This window comes from Babylonia areolata, chromosome 13, assembly GCF_041734735.1.
Source record: "Babylonia areolata isolate BAREFJ2019XMU chromosome 13, ASM4173473v1, whole genome shotgun sequence".
In the NCBI taxonomy this organism is placed as follows: Eukaryota; Metazoa; Mollusca; class Gastropoda; order Neogastropoda; family Buccinidae; genus Babylonia; species Babylonia areolata.
The window spans coordinates 3,572,489-3,594,309 of NC_134888.1; the positions used below are offsets into that span (position 1 = coordinate 3,572,489).

General features: G+C 41.1%; 2 protein-coding genes across 2 annotated transcripts in view; one reads left to right on the top strand and one right to left on the bottom strand.

Moving 5' to 3' along the window:
- Positions 1–4,544, bottom strand: part of LOC143288792 (choline-phosphate cytidylyltransferase A-like) — a 17,062-nt gene extending 12,518 nt beyond the window's left edge. The window contains exons 1-2 of the mRNA XM_076597426.1: positions 4,461–4,544; positions 1,382–1,505 (exon numbers count right to left, since the gene is read on the bottom strand). Of these exons, the coding sequence (XP_076453541.1) occupies positions 1,382–1,495 (114 nt within the window). The 5' untranslated portion in view covers positions 1,496–1,505; positions 4,461–4,544. The remainder of the gene's footprint in view (positions 1–1,381; positions 1,506–4,460) is intronic.
- A 228-nt stretch (positions 4,545–4,772) lies between these two features.
- The window catches only part of LOC143288994 (DNA polymerase alpha catalytic subunit-like), an 81,527-nt gene continuing 64,478 nt past the window's right edge, over positions 4,773–21,821 (top strand). Inside the window, exons 1-7 of the mRNA XM_076597735.1 lie at positions 4,773–4,817; positions 6,656–6,780; positions 8,309–8,405; positions 12,026–12,103; positions 13,776–13,897; positions 17,694–17,842; positions 19,662–19,815. Of these exons, the coding sequence (XP_076453850.1) occupies positions 4,775–4,817; positions 6,656–6,780; positions 8,309–8,405; positions 12,026–12,103; positions 13,776–13,897; positions 17,694–17,842; positions 19,662–19,815 (768 nt within the window). The 5' untranslated portion in view covers positions 4,773–4,774. The remainder of the gene's footprint in view (positions 4,818–6,655; positions 6,781–8,308; positions 8,406–12,025; positions 12,104–13,775; positions 13,898–17,693; positions 17,843–19,661; positions 19,816–21,821) is intronic.

Sequence of the window (21,821 nt, forward strand, 5' to 3'; positions counted from 1 at the left end):
TCTGTGTGTGTGTGTGTGTGTGTGTGTGTGTGAATGCCATTCTGATAGCAAACTCTGCCCCTGGGCCACTCCCTTTAACATGACCCTTCATCCTTCACACCCTAGACAGACAGACAGCACATGGCCTGTGGATAAGGAGGGGTGGGGGGCGGGGGGAGGGGGGAGGACACTGAGGTTGATGGGAGGAAGGGGGGGAGGGGAGTGCAGAGAATCCACCCAGCTCCGGTATGACATCACCCAAACACAGACCCCCCAAACGGTCCAGGACACCATAAATAATTACTCAGGCTGCTGGACACAGACAGTGGGTTATCAGCTGTATACTCAATACTGTACTGGTTTATACTGTACAAAACACCTAAAGCAGCCAAAGAGGCAGAGAGGGACCGGAAGTCCCTACCTTATGCTCTGTGTGTTCAAAAGTCCTGGGCAATTGTTATAGTCTGTTTTGTTTTATTTTGTCTTATCTCTCTCTGTAGTGGAAGATGCTACTGTTCATTGTATGTCTGTTTCATACTATTCTTTGTATTGTATACATGTTTTTGGAAAATTAAAAAAAATAAAAAAAAAAATAAAAAAAAAGTCCTGGGCAAAGCTACAGAGAGGGTGGGGGTTACTGGGCGGTGGGGAGTTGGGGTAGGGGGGGGGGGGGGCTTGGGGGGGGGGTGGGGGTGGCAGGGAAAGTAACTCCTCTAGAGAATAGTACACACCATCCCCAATTTTGTGGAAATTCTATGAGCATCAAAGACGGCACATAGATAAACAGACATACCCACAGTCACATAGGGAAGGGGGGTGGGGGGGTGGGGGGGGGGGGGGGACAGAGAGCGTGAATGAGAGAAAGAGAAAGCTGTGGACAAATACAAATAGGCAGAGGCAGGCAGAAAGGAGTGAGAGAGACAGAGAGAAAATGTGGGGCAGAAAAAGATCTATCATCGCCCACTTCAAACAAAAGGAAGACTGGGCTAGGCAGAGGCAGAGAGAGAGAGAGAGACACTGGACACTGGAATTATTTATTGTCATTGCCAAGAAAGGTCTTTTGACAAGGGGGCAACAACATAAATGCATATATTTTAGCTTCAAAACAACAACAGTCAGTTTAAACCAAGAAAATATGCAATACTTGGAAACACTTAAGTCACATCCTGACAAAAACTCAACGAAACAGAACTAAAAGTAAAAAGAAAAACAACAATGTAATGATAATAAAATACCAAAATGAATGGGGACTGACTCGACCATCCACTCAAAAATACACCAAACCAATACATACTGCCTCAACAATACACAGAGAGAGAGAGAGAGAGAGAGAGAGAGAGAGAGAGAGAGAGAGAGAAAAGAGAAAGATAGACAGAGACAACGGAGGGCAGAGATGACCAACCACGTCTGGCTGAGGAAGACTACTGGGCTCCCTGACACAGCGACCGCTGTGGGTGCGTTTTCTGCTCACCGCCACCTTCTCCATCCCCACCTCCACCTCTGCACTGCTGGCCATTACCCCCTTCCTGCTCCACACACACACACACACACACACACACACACACACACACATGCACACACACAGAGTTAAACACACGAACAAACACACACAAACACACACATGCAGTTATACACACACAAAAAAACAACAACAACACACACTCAGTTACACACACAATACACATTCACACACACACACACACAAGCACATTTTCAGTTACAACTTACCATCACATGATTAAAATATTCACATTACTCAGTGATATCCCACATCATAGGGGCATAGTGAAAATAATCATAATACACATCTTATTGTAATGTGCCTTGAGACTTCTGGTTGTTAGGGAAAAGTGCAAAATAAATAAAAACCTACTCTTTAGTTTGTATATATATAAAGTACAACACTGACCACATTCTTCACAATTTACACTGATAAATACCTTGCACCTGTGTTCATCTCACCTTCTTTTGCTTTGGGATCTTGTCGTCAATGGCATATTTCTCGATTCAGATTTTTTAGGCGAAACAAAACAGGCGCTGTACCACGCCTTTCTTTTATTTAATTTCTAAATTTGTGAAACGACGCTGAGAACCAGAAAGTCCCTGAACTAACCACTGCACATTCACAAAGGATGTGAAGACCCACACCAACTGGAAATTTGTTGAGCACACTTGAGTGCTGAACGGATGCTATCTAAAAATTTATAGACCAAGTCCCAGAGTGTGCCCTCAATCGTGAACTGTACTGTAGAAGTCGTACACCACTAAAGCTGCCAGTTCAGTCGCTTTACTGGCCACTGGGAATATGTGTACTGATCATACATGGTACGTATCCAGTTTAAGTAGGCTATTTCTGTTAACTGGGGCCTTCTGGCTTTACACAGAGCACCTCACGTCAGCAATGGTCACTATCTTTCTGCACCACTGTGACTGACACTGTGACAGTGAATCACTGATAAAAGTCCAGGGGTCACTTTGGTGATTATATGATTACTACTGGTACTAGCAGTACTACTACTACTTCTACCACTACTGCATGCCAGAGTAAAATGATAATTTGTCCGTCAGAAAACTGTTGCCAAAATAATGATGTCTGAAATATTTTTACCAATAATTAGTTAAATAAACAATGAAACATATGAATGAAATGAAATTAATAAATTAATAAATAATAAAATATTGACTGATCATATTGATTAACAATTACAATTTTCAAAGATAAATAAATCAATCCAATTGACTATGAAAATGATTCTGTTGACATGTTTATCTTTCAAAGCAGTCATACATTTATCACTTTCAACAGCTGCACACAGACAGACAAAAATACTGTCTACAGGAAATATGCCAGCTGCCAGTGTCATATGTACAGCTATAATTCATTAACTGGTCTTTCGGCTGTGGTGTTCAGCGACATCACCAATCCTGTTGTGAATCTAGAAGTCTGATCTACGAAACAAGACACATCATCTCCTTGTACACTAATTAACAACCGTGGAGGCTTGGCAATCCCAGACTGGGTAGTGTAAATGCTCTTTCTCCAAGAACTTTCACTGACATGAGCCAGCTGGCAAAAAACTGTAGACATTCAGTGAAGACCTAATCATTCACTACATTTGATTTATATAAGTGGTGAGACTGTGAACTCTGATCCTCTTTTTTTGTTTCATGGCTAGGATTTTGTCATGTGACTACAAGTAAATGCGTGTCATGGCTTGGATTTTGTCATGTGACTACAAGTAAATGTGTGTTAGGACTATTAAAAGAAAGTGGCAAGAGTTATCCACAACAGAATTATAGAAAGAAGGGTGGGTTGGGAGCATGGATATTGGATTGTATAAAACATTAAGAGTTATAAAATATAAATCATAATGCTATTTGAGCAACAGGGGTTGCTGTGCAGGAAGAGAAGTCAGTGAGGAGACAGGATTTTTTTTTTTTTTTTTTTTTTTGTCTAAAGCTACCATACACTGCCTACATGACCACATACATTTGTAGAATAATAGACCACTGGAGAGTTCCATGCTGTGGAGTGATGGCCTAGAGGTAACACATCTGCCTAAGAAGTGAGAGAATATTAGGAAGCATGCCACTTTACAATTCTTCCCCAAGTCAGATTTCAGATGACAGTCTCAGCAATGTCATGCATGGGTTCTTCTGGGTCACTGGCTGTTCCTGCCTCCTGATCTTGACACACAGCATGTGACTTTAAGGCTGACCTCAGACTGCAATGAGTGGGTGGCTGTTTCTGGAAACACTAGGTACTGCTTGCACTTTTGCCACCCCTCCTGGCCTATACACTGAGTTAGGAAATACTGCACAGGGATTATGACCGTAGGTGACACAGACCAAGAATGGCAAGATGAATTAAAGTAGATGGAAAATGCAGTCCGTGTCTGTCTCCACCAAGGAGAAGCATAGAAAAGATTGGTTTGCCAAATGCTCAAGTATGCCAGCACTGATAAGAAGACATGGTGATGGTGGTCAGTAACATACATGAGAACGAACCCCCAGGTACAGTAACCAGTTTTATCTAACATAACCGTTTAGGCAGATACCTTTCCACTCAGTGTTAAACTATGTATACACATTAATCATTCCTCCCGGAACGCATGAATTTCCACAGGATGCAATGTCATCATCCCCATCATCTTCTAAAGCTCAGATCCGATCCCTCGATCCCCAACCTAGAGATCCTTCCCTAACCTCGAGCATCTGCTATTTGGGCCATATGGGTAAGAGAAAAAGAACCACAAATAGCACATACCGTATCATATTATTCATTTCGCTGGCGATGCGTCTGACGCAATGACTGCCAGCTTGGCTTCCGCGACATTTTTTTGTTCCTGATCCTTCAACCGAGCGTTGGGATTGCAACATTTAGTTTATGAATACGTGCCGAAGGTCAATTGGGTCTTACTGTCTTCATAACTCTACGGCACCACAACATAGTCACACTTTCATGAAAATTCCATTCTTACCTGTTTGTACTGATCCGTTTATCAACAACTGTTGTCAGGTTTTCTGTACTTCTGCTTGATTGTTGTTATTGAGCGATGCGGAAGTGTACACTGATGCGGATATGAGAAAACGTCATCATAATATGCGTTGATATTTCATCCAGATTATTTTTTAAACTCTTTTACCCAAACAAAAACAATTGTTCCTGATCAAAAGCATAATAATTTTAGAAGCATTTTAAAAAGCCATTTTCTACAAAAAGAAAACGACTGTTGACGTATTGTAGTTATGGAAATGATCTCCCTTGTCTTTTTAGCGCCAACATTGAAGAACCATGGCGCCCACTAAAAACGACAACGATATGGCAGACGACACAGGTAAACAAGTAGAGATCTGATCATCGCAGATCACCAGTGTTATTCTATAAACCCTGTTTAAATAGTTCAATACAATTTGTGATCGGGATCAGTCTTCTGCTCAGTTATACACATGGTCGATTATGTTAACCAGTACATTGTAATGTAAAAGAACATAAATTTGTTAATAAGTATGTAACATTATATCATACAAGATCCTAAACAAGATCCAGTTATAAAGTTGGGTAATTTTTTTCTTTTTCTTTTTTCGTCCTTTGGGTACTCGTGATCGTGGCCAGCATTTTTCATTTTCCGTTTTTTCTTTCCTATTTTGTTCTTTCTAATACATTGCAGTATCATGAGTATTCGTGAATTATTTTAACAAAGACAACAGCAATATCAACTCTAGATCCATGGAATTGTCAGTAGTAGTAGCAGTAGTTAGTTCATTTTCATGATCGGGGCATCATCATGGCTTTATGAGTTGCCATTTCTATGTTTCATACAACTCAAAAAGGTAATTTTAATTTCTTCGAAATAGTGACAAGGATACCCTGATCATTCTGTCTCAGTTACAGGGGATCTGCAGGTCATGTGAATGTATAAATTATCAAAGCAAATCAAAACAACCAGCCCCTCACCCCACCTCTGTCTTATTCCTTCCTACCCCCAACCAAATGATTCATTGTTATTTTTTTGTATAATCTCCTAGTATGGAACTACCAATGAAGGGGAGCACAGCAGCATGTGATTGCAGTCCCCTCCCCTCATCAGCCTTCTCTATTCATTACCCAGATGCCTTGAGGCATTCACTGCCCACACACATTCGTCACACCCCAACACCCACATTCAAGAGAGCACTCAAAACACATCTTTTCAAGTTGTATCTTTCTAAGAAGATCTTTTCCATCTGTATGTGCATGCTGTGGTTTGATTGCTGGGCATGCTCGTGGTGCTGATCTGCGTGCATTTGTGATGTTTTTTGGTGTGGTTCTGCGTGGCCTGGTTCCTTGGTGTAATTTTTGACTAGGGTGAATGTGATAAGTTTTATCTTGCTGTGATTTTGGGACCCATGTGATGTGAGACTGTGATATTGCATGTGATTATTTACACATTCTTATGTCACTTAGTTTAAAGTACGTTAAAAAAAAAAATATATATATATATTTTCATGTCACTTAGTCTTAAATTTATGTATCTTATTGTAAAGCATGATAAGCCCCATTTGAGATGGGGATACTGTGCGAAATAAGCCTGCATATTGTTGTTATTATTACTATTGTTATTGAGGCTCTGAGTGATAGACTTTACTGAAATATTTGCATGCACTCAAGGCCTGATAAGACAGGCTTATTTATTATTGTAACCTACTTGTTAATATTTGAAGGTCGTTTTACATGTTTTTAGTAATTTCTTATTGCGAGTGTGAAAGGGAAGTTGATGGCGGGCGCATGGGTATTTGACGCAGCTGAGATTATGTGCTTCTGAGTGTATGTGAATCAGCTGAATGGCTTATGTATGTCTATATTTGTACTGAACAGGATTTAACTGTGTGCCACCACACCAAGCATCTCTTTTTAAGGACAGTGAATCTTGTGAAAGTGTGTTGGGTTATGCTGCTGGGCAGACATCTTCCTCGCAGATGTGGTGTAGCATATATGGATTTGTCTGAATGCAGTGATGCCTCCTTAAGAAACTTACACTGTTCTCAGATTTTTCTTCAGTTTTCATAAGAAAAAGAACAGCTTGAAAAATCACAGTGTTTACATGACAGTCAGCGTATTCTCAACTAAGATTCTCTTCACATTAATGCACCATTGATATTGTTTTCTAATCACTTCCTTCCTTTCATTTTGTAGACCAGCCGACAGAGTCGCTTGCGACATCAAGGTCACGTCGACAGCGGGTTGACAAGACAGGAAGATCTGCCGCTTTAGAACGGTTCCGCAAAGCCAAGGAACAAGGTTCTAAAAATAAATATGAGGTTCGAATTTTAATTTATTTGTGTGAGTGCAATTTTGTGTGTGTGTGTGTGTGTACCACATTGTGTTTTTTTGTTTGCTTAACTAAGTTCTTTGTAACAACTACTGAACTAGTTTCAGGTTGTTTGATGTAAGTGATGGAAAATATGTTTTTCCTTAGTTTAAAAGAATAACTTTCAAATATTTGCACCAGTTGTCCATTGATATTCTTTTGGTATATATTCCTATGTATTGATTTTCAAATTATGGACGGATTGATCAAAGCTGGGACTTTTGTTTCTCAAAAGCAGTTATATTTCTGCCTGTTAATTTGTGATTTTCCACTGATGTGACTGTGACAACAGTTGGTGCATTTCTACGTAATGGTAACCATAAGCCCTATTTTTCATATGATTGCCTTTCATGCTTTCCATGAATTTGCCAGAGAAATAGATGTCTGTTCCATAGGTGTGTGAGATCCTTGGATTTTGTGCCTGGCGAATTGAGGGTGGAGATATTGCTTGTGTCTAAGGTCTACATATACAGAGACCTGCTGGTATTTGACATTATTTGTGTGTGTACACATGATATATAGGTTCAGTTATGCACATTAAAGATCCCATAATTTGTGTAAGTGTTCAGTGAGAAATGAGGAGGGGGGTAGAGGAGGTGCAGTGTAATGTGTGTGTGTGGGGGGGGAGGGTGTGTGTGTGTGTGTGTGTTGGGGCTCATGTGTGTTTGTGTGTGTTTGACTGTGCTTTCGTGTCTGTGAAGCTGCATGTTTGGTGCATGTCTGTTATGCATGTGTGGGTGTATGTGTGAATGTGTGTCTCCATGTTTTGCATTTGTTTGCTTATTTATCATCATTATTGTCTTTTTTATTTATTTATTTATTTCTTCTTCTTATTATTATTACTACTTTTTTATATTATAATTATTATTTATTTATTTATGTATGCTTATAGTTGGCTTCATCAGGTTTTTGCGCCTTATACATGTTATTAGTAGTGGTAGTAGTTTTTTTGTTGTTGTTTTTTAATGTATTTATCTTTTCTTTTCTTTTTTTTTTCTCAAGGCCTGACTAAGTGTGTTGGGTTACGCTGCTGGTCAGGGATCTGCTTGGCAGATGTGGTGTAGCGTATATGGATTTGTCCGAATGCAGTGACGCCTCCTTGAGCTACTGAAACTGAAACTGAGCAATGGTTACACTAACACATCCAGTGTGAATTCACCCCTACAGATCGCACACTAGTAGAAATGAGTTAACATAGGAGGCACAGTCCAGGAATACAAGATCAAAGAATTGATGTATGTAGTATCGGTGTGAGATCATTGGTTGCACTGGAAGAAATATTTTCTGATACTTTACACTTGAGAAAGATTCAACAGGCAAGGAAAAGTTTGCAAAGGACAACATATCAGCAGTATATTTCAGCGTAGCAGTTATAAAGGAAAATGTTCCGTTTTCAGATGGAGGGGGAGAAAAATGTGTACCACATTTCAAATGAAAGTGTGTATTTTTTTTGTTTTTTTTAAATTTCATTTTATCAGATGGAGGAAGAGAAAAACGTGTACGATGTGGTGGAAGAGGGAGAGTACTCTGATATCGTTCGACAGCGTCAAGAGGATGACTGGATCGTTGATGATGGTAAGAGTGCATTTGTATAACGTAAAAGCAGGACTGCATTTAGAAGGTGAAATACATGTAATATGAAAAAGGTTTGGCCCAACACTCAGCTTATATCACAGATTGACAAGTTTACATTTGGGCCAACAGCAAAGTGAGAGCTGTATTATCAATGGTTTCTCCAGTCATTGGGAAATCATTTACAGCTTGGTCTTTTGTGAAGGACTATGATTCTCAAACTAGGAGGCAAAATTGCACTGGCTCTTAGTGCTGCAGCCTTGTGGGCTAGTTGGCCTTTGGGAACAATCCCAGTGCCGACTGTCCTAAAACCCTCTTGGCTGAGAGAGTGGGGATGTAACTTGGGCAAGACACTCTCCACTATAATCAAATTCTAGCTCAAATAGTCAGGACAGCAGTTTCCTCCTCTGCTGTTCTGATGGTCATAGTCGGACATGACTGACTATCACATATATGTAAAAGGTGTAATGTTTGTTCTTATTGTTTGGAATCCTCAGAGGTGCATTTATGGAATTGTCATGTTTTGGAACAGCAGAATGAACTAAATGAACACAATACATTTTGTTGAATATTTTGGCTGCTTATGTTTCAGTGGTATTTCTCCAGTTAATCAACATTAAAAAAAATTTTTAGCATTAGTAAGTTTACTTAAATGGTCATATGTGATCAAAATGAGTTGCTGAAAGATTAAGCAAGTAACGGCTGAGCACATGTCTTGTACTGTATGTGATTTCAACCATTCAAGTATCACTATTTCATTGCTCAGTCATGGTGTATTGGATGATTTTGTTTCTATCAATATTTATATTTGCATATTTTTCCCGACGTGCGGTGTTTGTGTATGAACATAGTTATTTACTGTGTATGTTTTGCGCAGTGTATACTTGTGAGTAAAAGTTTTTTATTTTATTTTGTATTTCTTTTTATCACAACAGATTTCTCTGTGTGAAATTCGGGCTGCTCTCCCCAGGGAGAGCGCGTCGCTATACTACAGCGCCACCCATTTTTTTGATATTTTTCCTGCGTGCAGTTTTATTCGTTTTTCCTATTAACGTGGATTTTTCTACAGAATTTTGCCAGAAACAACCCTTTTGTTGCCGTGGGTTCTTTTACATGTGCTAAGTGCATGCTGTACACGGGACCTCGGTTTATCGTCTCATCCGAATGACTAGCGTCCAGACCACCACTGAAGGTCTAGTGGAGGGGGAGAAAATATCGGCGGCTGAGCCGTGATTTGAACCAGTGCGCTCAGATTCTCTCGCTTCCTAGGCGGACGCGTTACCTCTAGGCCATCACTCCACTGAGTGATGTGTTGCACAGTGTATACTTGTGAGTAAAAGGGGGGGTGTGTGTGTATTGATCAACATGCTTCTGTGTGTGAATTGTCATACCAGAGTTATGGAACATCTGGTGAAGACAAAAGGTGGGTGAGGGGTACACTCACTCAGTTAAGCTCTGCAACTAAGCAATTATTTGTACTGTCTTGCGCAATCGCATGTGTTGAATCAGAAGAGGCAGTACTGAACGCTACTGGGTTCAGCAACAATGTCGGATCTTCTCCGTTGTGTGGCCTCATGGTCATTTCAACGAACCTTAATAGTTCACAGTGGATTGGTAGCGCTAAGACTGCAGCAGATGATCTTTGATGTGGCTGTGTGTGTGTGTATGGGGGACTTGGGGTGAGAGGTTATGGGAGATATGCGATGTACTTGGGATGAGTGGTTGTGGGAGAAATGTGATGTACTTGGGATGAGAGGTTGTGGGAGATATGCGATGTACTTGGGATGAGTGGTTGTGGGAGAAATGTGATGTACTTGGGATGAGAGGTTGTGGGAGAAATGTGATGTACTTGGGATGAGAGGTTATGGAAGATATGTGATGTACTTGGGATGAGTGGTTGTGGGAGAAATGTGATGTACTTGGGATGAAAGGTTGTGGGAGAAATGTGATGTACTTGGGATGAGTGGTTGTGGGAGAAATGTGATGTACTTGGGATGAGAGGTTGTGGGAGAAATGTGATGTACTTGGGATGAGAGGTTGTGGGAGAAATGCGATGTGCTTGGGATGAGAGGTTGTGGGAGAAATGTGATGTACTTGGGATGAGTGGTTGTGGGAGAAATGTGATGTACTTGGGATGAGTGGTTGTGGGAGAAATGCGATGTACTTGGGATGAGTGGTGGAGAAATGCGATGTACTTGGGATGAGTGGTTGTGGGAGAAATGCGATGTACTTGGGATGAGTGGTGGAGAAATGCGATGTACTTGGGATGAGTGGTTGTGGGAGAAATGCGATGTACTTGGGATGAGTGGTGGAGAAATGCGATGTACTTGGGATGAGTGGTTGTGGGAGAAATGTGATGTACTTGGGATGAGAGGTTATGGGAGATATGTGATGTACTTGGGATGTGTGGTTGTGGGAGAAATGCGATGTACTTGGGATGAGTGGTTGTGGGAGAAATGCGATGTACTTGGGATGAGAGGTTGTGGGAGAAATGTGATGTACTTGGGATGAGAGGTTGTGGGAGAAATGCGATGTACTTGGGATGAGAGGCTGTGGGAGAAATGCGATGTACTTCGGATGAGTGGTTGTGGGAGAAATGCGATGTACTTTGTACTTGGGATGAGTGGTTGTGGGAGAAATGTGATGTACTTGGGATGAGTGATTGTGGGAGAAATGCGATGTACTTGGGATGAGAGGTTGTTGGAGAAATGCAAAGTACTTGGGATGAGAGGTTGTGGGAGAAATGCGATGTGCTTGGGATGAGAGGTTGTGGGAGAAATGTGATGTACTTGGGATGAGTGGTTGTGGGAGAAATGCAATGTACTTGGGATGAGTGGTTGTGGGAGAAATGTGATGTACTTGGGATGAGAGGTTGTGGGAGAAATGTGATGTACTTGGGATGAGAGGTTGTGGGAGAAATGCAATGTACTTGGGATGAGTGGTTGTGGGAGAAATGTGATGTACTTGGGATGAGAGGTTGTGGGAGAAATGTGATGTACTTCGGATGAGTGGTTGTGGGAGAAATGCCATGTACTTGGGATGAGTGGGGTGGGAGAAATGTGATGTACTTGGGATGAGAGGGGTGGGAGAAATGTGTACTTCGGATGAGTGGTTGTGGGAGAAATGCGATGTACTTGGGATGAGTGGTTGTGGGAGAAATGTGATGTACTTGGGATGAGAGGGGAGGGAGAAATGTGACTGAGACAGCGCAGATGGTGAGGCAGCGACATAATAAAAGAAGAAAAGTAAGGAGATATTGCATCAGTGCTTGCCTCTTTCTTGTGTTTTTGCCTCTTTTGCGACTGCTCCATTAGCTCCCAGTCTCACACAGAATAAAGTACAAGATCAGCACTCTCTTACAGATGTATTCACAAATCTGCCCCTTCCTATCTCTGTGGCTGCCTTAACCTCTACACCCCATCTCGCTCTCTACGATTGGCTTCGGATCCACTCTGTTTATACATACCCACATTCAAATACTCCACTGTCGGGACCATGCTTTTGGAATGAACTTCTTTCGCATCGTTAGGTCTCCACACTCAGCTCTTTCACGTCTGGCCTTAAAAACCCACCTCTTGCCAAAATAGCCTCATAAATACTTATTATTATTCTTTGTTGTGCAGATGGAGGGGGTTATGTCGAAGATGGACGGGAGATTTTTGACGATGATATGGACGAGACGTCTGTCGCCAAAGGTGAAGGTGAGGAAACAGAACTGTGATCAAGTTAATCAACTCACTTGCATTTAATACGGAACACAGAATACTTTAGGATAAGAAATACAATGTGATACATCTTTACTGATACTTGATTAGAAAGTAAAAGTGTGTGTCCACAAGGCTTATGACTTTCTTCACTACAACGGTGTCTTAACTCACTCAGTACGGTCAGCCCTCTCTTCTCCTCTACACAGACCCTTCGGATGTCCAGTGGGTGTCTGAATGACCCAACCTTTAGCTTCTGTCGTCAGAATTGTGGTATTCTTTGTCAGCATTCACCTCTTCAGTATAAGAGCCTTCCGCTTGCAATATTTTGATGGTGGTAATTGGGGTGAAACGCTGTTAACATCGTCTCTTTCGCCGTTCGTATGGAGAGAGTTAACATACATTCTAAAGCAGACATAGAGGAAAACTAGTAAAAAAAAATAAAAAAGAAAAAAAAGAAAATAAAAAAAGACAAGAAAAAGAACAACCAAACCAACTACATTTAGATCATACAAACGCAAGATTTCAGTAAGTCCTTTACTTGAAAATAGAGAGCTGGTGGAATGTGTGTGTTTCTTCTTCTTCTTCTGTGTTCACTCATATGCACACGAGTGGGCTTTTACGTGTATGACCGTTTTTACCCCGCTATGTAGGCAGCTATACTCTGTTTTCGGGGGTGTGCATGCTGGATATGTTCTTGTTTCCATAACCCACCGAACACTGACATGGATTACAGGATCTTTAACGTGCGTATTTGATCTTCTGTTTGCATATACACACGAAGGGGGTTCAGGCACTAGCAGGTCTGCACATATGTTGACCTGGGAGATTGTAAAAATCTCCACCCTTTACCCACCAGGCGCCGTCACCGTGATTCGAACCCGGGACCCTCAGATTGACAGTCCAACGCTTTAACCACTCGGCTATTGCGCCCGTCTGGAATGTGTGTGTTTTATTAAGATTTGTATGAAGACTTTTGATGCGAATGGATTTAAATTTAAATGACAGAGATGAATTAACAACCTGTTCAACTTTACCTTAGGGTAAAGTTTCCCAGTGCTGGGTTCTTGGTGTTGTGAAGGTTCCATTGCTCAAGGGAATGGAGCACTGGATGTCTGTACGAGAGTGAGTTCCGTCTTGCGTTCCAAGAGGGGGGAGTCTTGGAACAGTGGCTGTGACATGGCTTTGCCCTTAACCCTTTGAGCCCTGACCACCGCTTTACCGGTGGTAGAGAAAAATGACATAATGCCTAGCCACCGGTTGAGCGGTGCGTAAACACTTGTGTCGTGTTTTGCTGTTGGTTGACTTATATTGAAGAGCCAATCCGAAAAACCGTAATATTCTGACATCAGCAAACGTAGTACCAACATGGCCGTGCCTTTTCACTGTGTTTTGTGCATGTGCTTTGGATAAAAAAGATAGATTTCAATATAAGTCAACCAATAGCAAAACATGACACAAAGTGTTTACGCACCGCTCAACCGGTGGCTAGGCATTATGTCATTTTTCTCTACCACCGGTAAAGCGGTGGTCAGGGCACTCTTTTTATATCTGCCGTGACACATTAAAGACCAATTATTTGCAAATTTTGGCTCAGGAGCTCAGGCAGAAGGGTTAAAATTGCTCAGGAACTCGGGGCTCAGAGGGTTAAATATCCTTGCTGTTTCAGGCAAATCCAAAGATGGTGGCAAGAAGAAGAACAAAAACATCGTACGTCCCGGCACCAAGCCAAAGAAGGACATCAAGACCATGTTTGCTGCGGCTGCTGCTTCAAGCAAGAAGAAATCAGAGGTGAACTGAGGAACTGAAATGAATGCATAGTTTAACTCACTCTGGACGATGGAACGCTATAGCGATTCTGACGTAAGGTAGCGTTCCGGATGACGGAACGCTATAGCGGTTTCGACAATTAAAATTTTTTCTCCCGTTTTCCTCATGGGGTAGCATAAAAATTGCAGCTACACCGGGCACTGCGTACATGTCAAAGGTTGCATGGAAAATTTCTTCGTGAGGTTCCGTAACTGTACGCTCGCTGGCCAGCTGTTGACCTTGGTACCCCACATGACAAGCTAAATCTGCATATATATTGAAAATGGTGTTGCAGGCGATACAAGTGGAAATTTTTGGAGTAAACTAGATCACGACAGTGGCTTTTTACTGCTGCTGAAGCGATTGAAATGCTTCAGACTGAAGGTTTCGACATCAACGAGGATGATGAAGAAGTTGAATAAAGTATCTGTTGTGAAGAAAGCTACCAGCAAGAAGGTACTAACAGTGACACAGCTTCTGAGGGCTGTGAAGAGAGGGAGGTGGGTGGGTGTACACACGATGTTAGAAGAGGGGTCAGTAGGTGAAGTACAAGGAGTTTCATTCAGTTACTTTGTGTTTTGGATTTTTTGTGATTTTTTTTCCTAACCCTAACAAATGGGTCGTCTGCAGGGGAAAGCAAGGGAGAAAACTGTTTGTCCAGAGTGAGTTAATGATACTGCTGGTTGTTTATATGTCATGAAATACTGTTTTGATTTGATAGAAGTATCCATTGTGTCAAAGATCCAGATCAGTAAACCAAATATAAATTAAAGCAAATCTGCCCGATCCTGTCTCTGTGACTGCCTTCACCTCTATTCCCCGTGTCACTCTCTGTGATCAGTTTGAGATCAAACAGTTTTGTATTTTTTTGTATTTTTGTATTTCTTTTTATCACAACAGATTTCTCTGTGTGAAATTCGGGCTGCTCTCCCCAGGGAGAGCGCGTTGCTACACTACAGCGCCACCTATTTTTTGTATTTTTTCCTGCGTGCAGTTTTATTTGTTTTTTTCCTATCGAAGTGGATTTTTCTACAGAATTTTGCCAGGAACAACCCTTTTGTTGCCATGGGTTCTTTTACGTGCGCTAAGTGCATGCTGCACACAGGACCTCGGTTTATCGTCTCATCCGAATGACTAGCGTCCAGACCACCACTCAAGGTCTAGTGGAGGAGGAGAAAATATCGGCGGCTTAGCCGTGATTCGAACCAGCGCACTCAGATTCTCTCGCTTCCTAGGCGGACGCGTTACCTTTAGGCCACCACTCCACTGAACTGAAGATCATTCTCCCCCAACCCCAACCCTGTGATGTTAACTTTTGTAAATCTTTTTTTTTTTTTTTTTTTTCCCCATGTTGATGTTTATTGATTTATTTGTGCCCCTGTTCTAACAAGATCGATCACATTGTTAATTTGATGCCCATTATTTATATTATTATGTATTATCCACTGTGTGCCTATGTAGGACGTCATTATTTATTATTCACTCTGGGTCTGTGCAGAAGGATGTCATATTTATTATTCACCATGTGTCTGTGCAGAAGGATGTTATAATTATGTACCATTCACCATGTGTCTGTGCAGAAGGACCTCATTATTTATCATTAACCATGCACTTGTGCAGAAGGACGTCATTATTATATTATTCACCATGGACATTATTATTGTTTGTTATTCACCATGCACCTGTACAGAAGGACGTCATTATTATGTTTAACATCATGGACATCATTATTATTTATTATTCACCATGTTCCTGTGCAGAAGGACGTCATTATTATTTATTATTCACAGTGTGGTGCCTGTGCAGAAGGAGGTCATTATTGTATTTACAGTGGACATCATCATTATTTGTTATTTACCATGTGCCTGTGCAGATAGACATTGTTATTATTTGTTATTCACCATGTGCCTGTGCAGAAGGATGTCATTATTATTTATTATTTACCATGTGCCAGTGCAGAGGACGTCATTATATTATTCATCATGGATGTCATTCTTATTATTTACCATGTGTCTGCGCCCAGATACATCATTATTATTTATTATTCAGCATGCGCATGTGCAGAAGGATGTCATTATATTATTCAGCATGGACGTCATTATTATTTATCATTCACCATACGCCAGTGAGAGGACATCATTGTTATATTATTTAGAATGGACGCCATTATTTATCATTCACCATATGCCTGTGCAGGACGTCATAATTATTTACTATCAACCATGCTTCTGTGTGGAAGGACGTCATTATTATTTATCATTCATGTGCCTTTGCAGAATAGCGTCATTATATTATTCACCATGGACGTCATTATTATTTTTTATTCACCATGTGCCTGTGCAGAGGGATGTCATAATTATTTATTATTCACCATGGACATAGTTGTTATTTGTTATTCACCATACGGCTTTGCAGAAGGACGTCGTTACCATATTATGCACTATGGACGTCATTAATATTTCTTACTCAGCCTGCGCCTGTGCAGAATGAAGTCATTATTATGTTATTCACCATGGACATCATTATTTATTTTTCTTCATCATGTGCCTGTGCGGGATGTCATTATTATATTCACCATGGATGTCATTTAGTTACTGTTCACCATGTGCTTGTGCAGAAAGATGTCATTATTTATTCACCATGCACCGTGGAGTGATAGCCGAGAGGTAACGCGTCCACCTAGGAAGCGAGAGAATCTGAACGTGCTGCTTCGAATCACGGCTGAGCCACTGATATTTTCTCCCCCTCCACTAGACCTTGAGTGGTGGTCTGGATGCTAGTCATTCGGATGAGACGATAAACAGAGGTCCCGTGTGCAGCATGCACTTAGAGCACGTAAAAGAACCCACGGCAACAAAGGGGTTGGCCCTGGCAAAATTCTGTAGAAAAAATCCACTTCGATAGGAAAAACAAATAAAACTGCACGCAGGAAAAAAAAAAAAAAAATGGGTGGTGCTGTAGTGTAGCGACGCACTCTCCCTGGGGAGAGCAGCCCGAATTTCACACAGAGAAATCTGTTGTGATAGAAAGAAATACAAATACAAATACCTTTGCAGACGGATGTCATGATTATTTATCATTCACTGTTTGGTGCCAGTGCAGAAGGACGTTGTTATTATTCATCATTCACCATGTGGTGTCTGTGCCGAAGAACGTCATAATTATTTATCATTCACCATGTGGTGTCTGTGCAGAAGGATGTCATAATGTCATCATTATTTATATCATTCACTGTATGGTACCTGTGCAGAAGGACGTCATCATTATTTATATCATTCACCGTATGGTACCTGTGCAGAAGGACGTCATCATTATTTATATCATTCACTGTGTGGTACCTGTGCAGAAGGACGTCATCATTATTTATATCATTCACTGTGTGGTACCTGTGCAGAAGGACGTCATCATTATTTATATCATTCACCGTATGGTACCTGTGCAGAAGGACGTCATCATTATTTATATCATTCACCGTATGGTACCTGTGCAGAAGGACGTCATCATTATTAATATCATTCACTGTGTGGTGTCTGTGCAAAAGGACGTCATCATTATTAATATCATTCACTGTGTGGCACCTGTGCAGAAGGACGTCATCATTATTAATATCATTCACTGTGTGGTTCCTGTGCAAAAGGACGTCCTCATTATTAATATCATTCACCGTATGGTACCTGTGCAGAAGGACGTCATCATTATTTATATCATTCACCGTATGGTACCTGTGCAGAAGGACGTCATCATTATTTATATCATTCACCGTATGGTACCTGTGCAGAAGGACGTCAGTGTGGCGGGTGACGACATCCTTGGCGACCTCATGCAGGAGCTGAAAGGCGGTGGTGCCAAGACCTCCACCCCCGTCCTGCCCAAACTGGGCAAACAGGCAAAGGCCCCTGGTGCTGCTGCTGCTGCCGCTGTGTCCAAGTCAGTTCTGGAAAGAGGAGAGCATTGAGAACATCTTCTGCACTGTCTTTGTGTCCTTTCTTTGAGAAATAAACTAAGAAGTTGGGATGACTTCATTGCTGAGGGTTGTTCCAAACTTGCTTGTGTATCCAAGTGAGTTTGTGAAAGAAAGAGGAGAATTGAGAATGTCTCATCCTGTGGGTTTTTTTTTTTTGTTTGTTTTTTGTTTTTTTTTTAAGAATCCCCACCCCCCCCCCCCCCCCACCCCAGGTATTTCAGATGTTTGGATCACTTCATTGCTGAGGTTTGTTTGAAACTTGGTAGTGTATCCAAGTGAGTTTGTGAAAGAGCAGAGAATTGAGAATGTCTCATCCTGTGGTATTGTGTTGTATTCTTCTTTTTTTCTTTTTTCTTTTTTTTCTTCCTTTCTTTCTTTAAGAATCCTTCACCCCCACCCCACCCCCCAAGGTATTTCAGATGTTTGGATCACTTCATTGCTGAGGTTTGTTTGAAACTTGGTAGTGGTGTATTCAAGTGACTGAGAACATTTCCTCCTTCTGTCTTTTTTTTTTTCTTTTCCCCTCTGAAAAATATACTGAGGTGTTTTTTTAGAAGTTGGAATGACTTCATTGCTTAGGCTTGTTTGAAACTTGGTAGTGTATCCAAATGATTGAGAATGTCTCCTTCTGTCCTTTCTTCCTTCATTCCTTCCTTCCTTTCTTTCTTTCTTTCTTAGATATTTTAGAGGTTTGGAGGGAAACTCAAAGGTAACTTCATAGCTGAGAGGCTTGTTTTAACCCTTTCACCGCCATGGTCGCATTTCGGCACCAGCTAGGTAAAGCACCCATGTCACTGAAGTGCAACCAGATAATGATGGGCCTTTTGTGTATTAACCTAATGCTCTTAATTTTCAGTGGTAGGATTGGCCTATTTTTTTTCTACACATCACAGGGGAATTCCCAGCTATTCTTTGACACCATCTTTTCTGTGGTTCCTGCACAAGGTTAATTTGCTCTCTAAACTGACTGGTGGTGAAAGGGTTAAAACTTGGTGGTGTATCCAAGTGAGTGTGTAAAATTAGAGAGAATTGACTTCCTGGTCCGTTCACTGTCTGTATTTTACTCATTTATCTTACCCCAAGACTTGTATTTGTATTTCTTTTTATCACAACAGATTTCTCTGTGTGAAATTCGGGCTGCTTTCCCCAGGGAGAGCGCATCGCTACACTACAGTGCCACCCGTTTTTTTTTATTTTTTTTATTGCATGCAGTTTTATTTGTTTTTCCTATCGAAGTGGATTTTTCTACAGAATTTTGCCAGGAACAACCGTGTTGTTGCTGTGGGTTCTTTTACGTGCGCAAAGTGCATGCTGCACACGGGACCTCAGTTTATCGTCTCATCCGAATGACTAGCGTCCAGACCACCACTCAAGGTCTCATGGAGGGGGAGAAAATATCGGCGGCTGAGCTGTGATTCGAAGCAGCGCACTCAGATTCTCTCGCTTCCTAGGCGGATGCGTTACCTCTAGGCCATCACTCCTCTTGAAAATAGGCATTTCATGTTCTGCTTCAGGGCTTTTTTTTTTTTTTTTTTTTTTCCTCAGACTGTTTATGTATTTTTTTAAAAAAAAGATTTGTGTGTGTGTGTGTGTGTTGTAAGAAATGTGACTCGTGAGAGGCGTGGTGTTAATTTGGTCACTCTAAAATTTTGTGTAATATGACTAATTCTGCTCACTCGTTGCAGTCACTTTCAAGACCTGTTTACTGTTCTGTCTGTCTTCATTTTAAGCTTTCGTTTCTGCCAGTGACTTCACATTGGAAAAAAATCTGTGTGTTATCAGAAAAGTGGTCAACCCCTTCCTGGTGAAACCCAGCACCCAGAAACCGAAAGCGGCAGAGGCTCCGACCAGCCAGCCCAAGCCTCTCGCCCCGAAACAGGAGGTGAAAACGTCCAAACGCTCTCTGGACCTGAGCAGTGCTCCTAAAATGGCTGTGGTAAGAAATGTTAGCATGAAAGAGCTGCGTTTAACAGTGCTCCGGTAAGAAATGTTAGCATGAAAGAGCTGCATTTAACGGTGCTCCTAAAATAGCTGTGGTAAGAAATGTTAGCATGAAAGAGCTGCATTAAACAGTTCTCCTAAAATGGCTGTGGTAAGAAATGTTAGCATGAAAGAGCTGCGTTTAACAGTGCTCCGGTAAGAAATGTTAGCATGAAAGAGCTGCATTTAACGGTGCTCCTAAAATAGCTGTGGTAAGAAATGTTAGCATGAAAGAGCTGCATTAAACAGTTCTCCTAAAATGGCTGTGGTAAGAAATGTTAGCATGAAAGAGCTGCATTGAACAGTTCTCCTAAAATGGCTGTGGTAAGAAATGTTAGCATGAAAAAGCTGCATTGAACGGTGCTCTTAAAATGGCTGTGGTAAGAAATGTTAGCATGAAAAAGCTGTATTGAACGGTGCTCTTAAAATGGCTGTGGTAAGAAATGTTAGCATGAAAGAGCTGCATTTAATGGTGCTCTTAAAATGGCTGTGGTAAGAAATGTTAGCATGAAAGAGCTGCGTTGAACAGTTTTCCTAAAATAGCTGTGGTAAGAAATGTTAGCATGAAAGAGCTGCATTTAACAGTGCTCCTAAAATGGCTGTGGTAAGAAATGTTAGCATGAAAGAGCTGCATTGAACAGTTCTCCTAAAATGGCTGTGGTAAGAAATGTTAGCATGAAAGAGCTGCATTTAACAGTGCTCCTAAAATGGCTGTGATAAGAAATGTTAGCATGAAAGAGCTGCATTTAATGGTGCTCTTAAAATGGCTGTGGTAAGAAATGTTAGCATGAAAGAGCTGCATTAAACAGTTCTCCTAAAATGGCTGTGGTAAGAAATGTTAGCATGAAAGAGCTGCGTTGAACAGTTTTCCTAAAATAGCTGTGGTAAGAAATGTTAGCATGAAAGAGCTGCATTGAACAGTGCTCCTAAAATGGCTGTGGTAAGAAATGTTAGCATGAAAGAGCTGCATTGAACAGTGCTCCTAAAATGGCTGTGGTAAGAAATGTTAGCATGAAAGAGCTGCATTTAACAGTGCTCCTAAAATGGCTGTGGTAAGAAATGTTAGCATGAAAGAGCTGCATTGAACAGTGCTCCTAAAATGGCTGTGGTAAGAAATGTTAGCATGAAAGAGCTGCATTGAACAGTGCTCCTAAAATGGCTGTGGTAAGAAATGTTAGCATGAAAGAGCTGCATTTAACAGTGCTCCTAAAATAGCTGTGGTAAGAAATGTTAGCATGAAAGAGCTGCATTGAACAGTGCTCCTAAAATGGCTGTGGTAAGAAATGTTAGCATGAAAGAGCTGCATTTAACGGTGCTCTTAAAATGGCTGTGGTAAGAAATGTTAGCATGAAAGAGCTGCATTGAACAGTTCTCGTAAAATGGCTGTGGTAAGAAATGTTAGCATGAAAAAGCTGCATTGAACGGTGCTCTTAAAATGGCTGTGGTAAGAAATGTTAGCATGAAAGAGCTGCATTTAATGGTGCTCTTAAAATGGCTGTGGTAAGAAATGTTAGCATGAAAGAGCTGCATTGAACAGTTTTCCTAAAATAGCTGTGGTAAGAAATGTTAGCATGAAAGAGCTGCATTGAACAGTTCTCCTAAAATGGCTGTGGTAAGAAATGTTAGCATGAAAGAGCTGCATTGAACAGTTTTCCTAAAATGGCTGTGGTAAGAAATGTTAGCATGAAAGAGCTGCATTGAACAGTTCTCCTAAAATGGCTGTGGTAAGAAATGTTAGCATGAAAGAGCTGCATTTAACAGTGCTCCTAAAATAGCTGTGGTAAGAAATGTTAGCATGAAAGAGCTGCATTTAACGGTGCTCTTAAAATGGCTGTGGTAAGAAATGTTAGCATGAAAGAGCTGCATTTAACAGTGCTCCTAAAATAGCTGTGGTAAGAAATGTTAGCATGAAAAGCTGCTTTTTTTTGCTTTTTTTCTTTTTTTTTTTAAGCTATAAAAAAA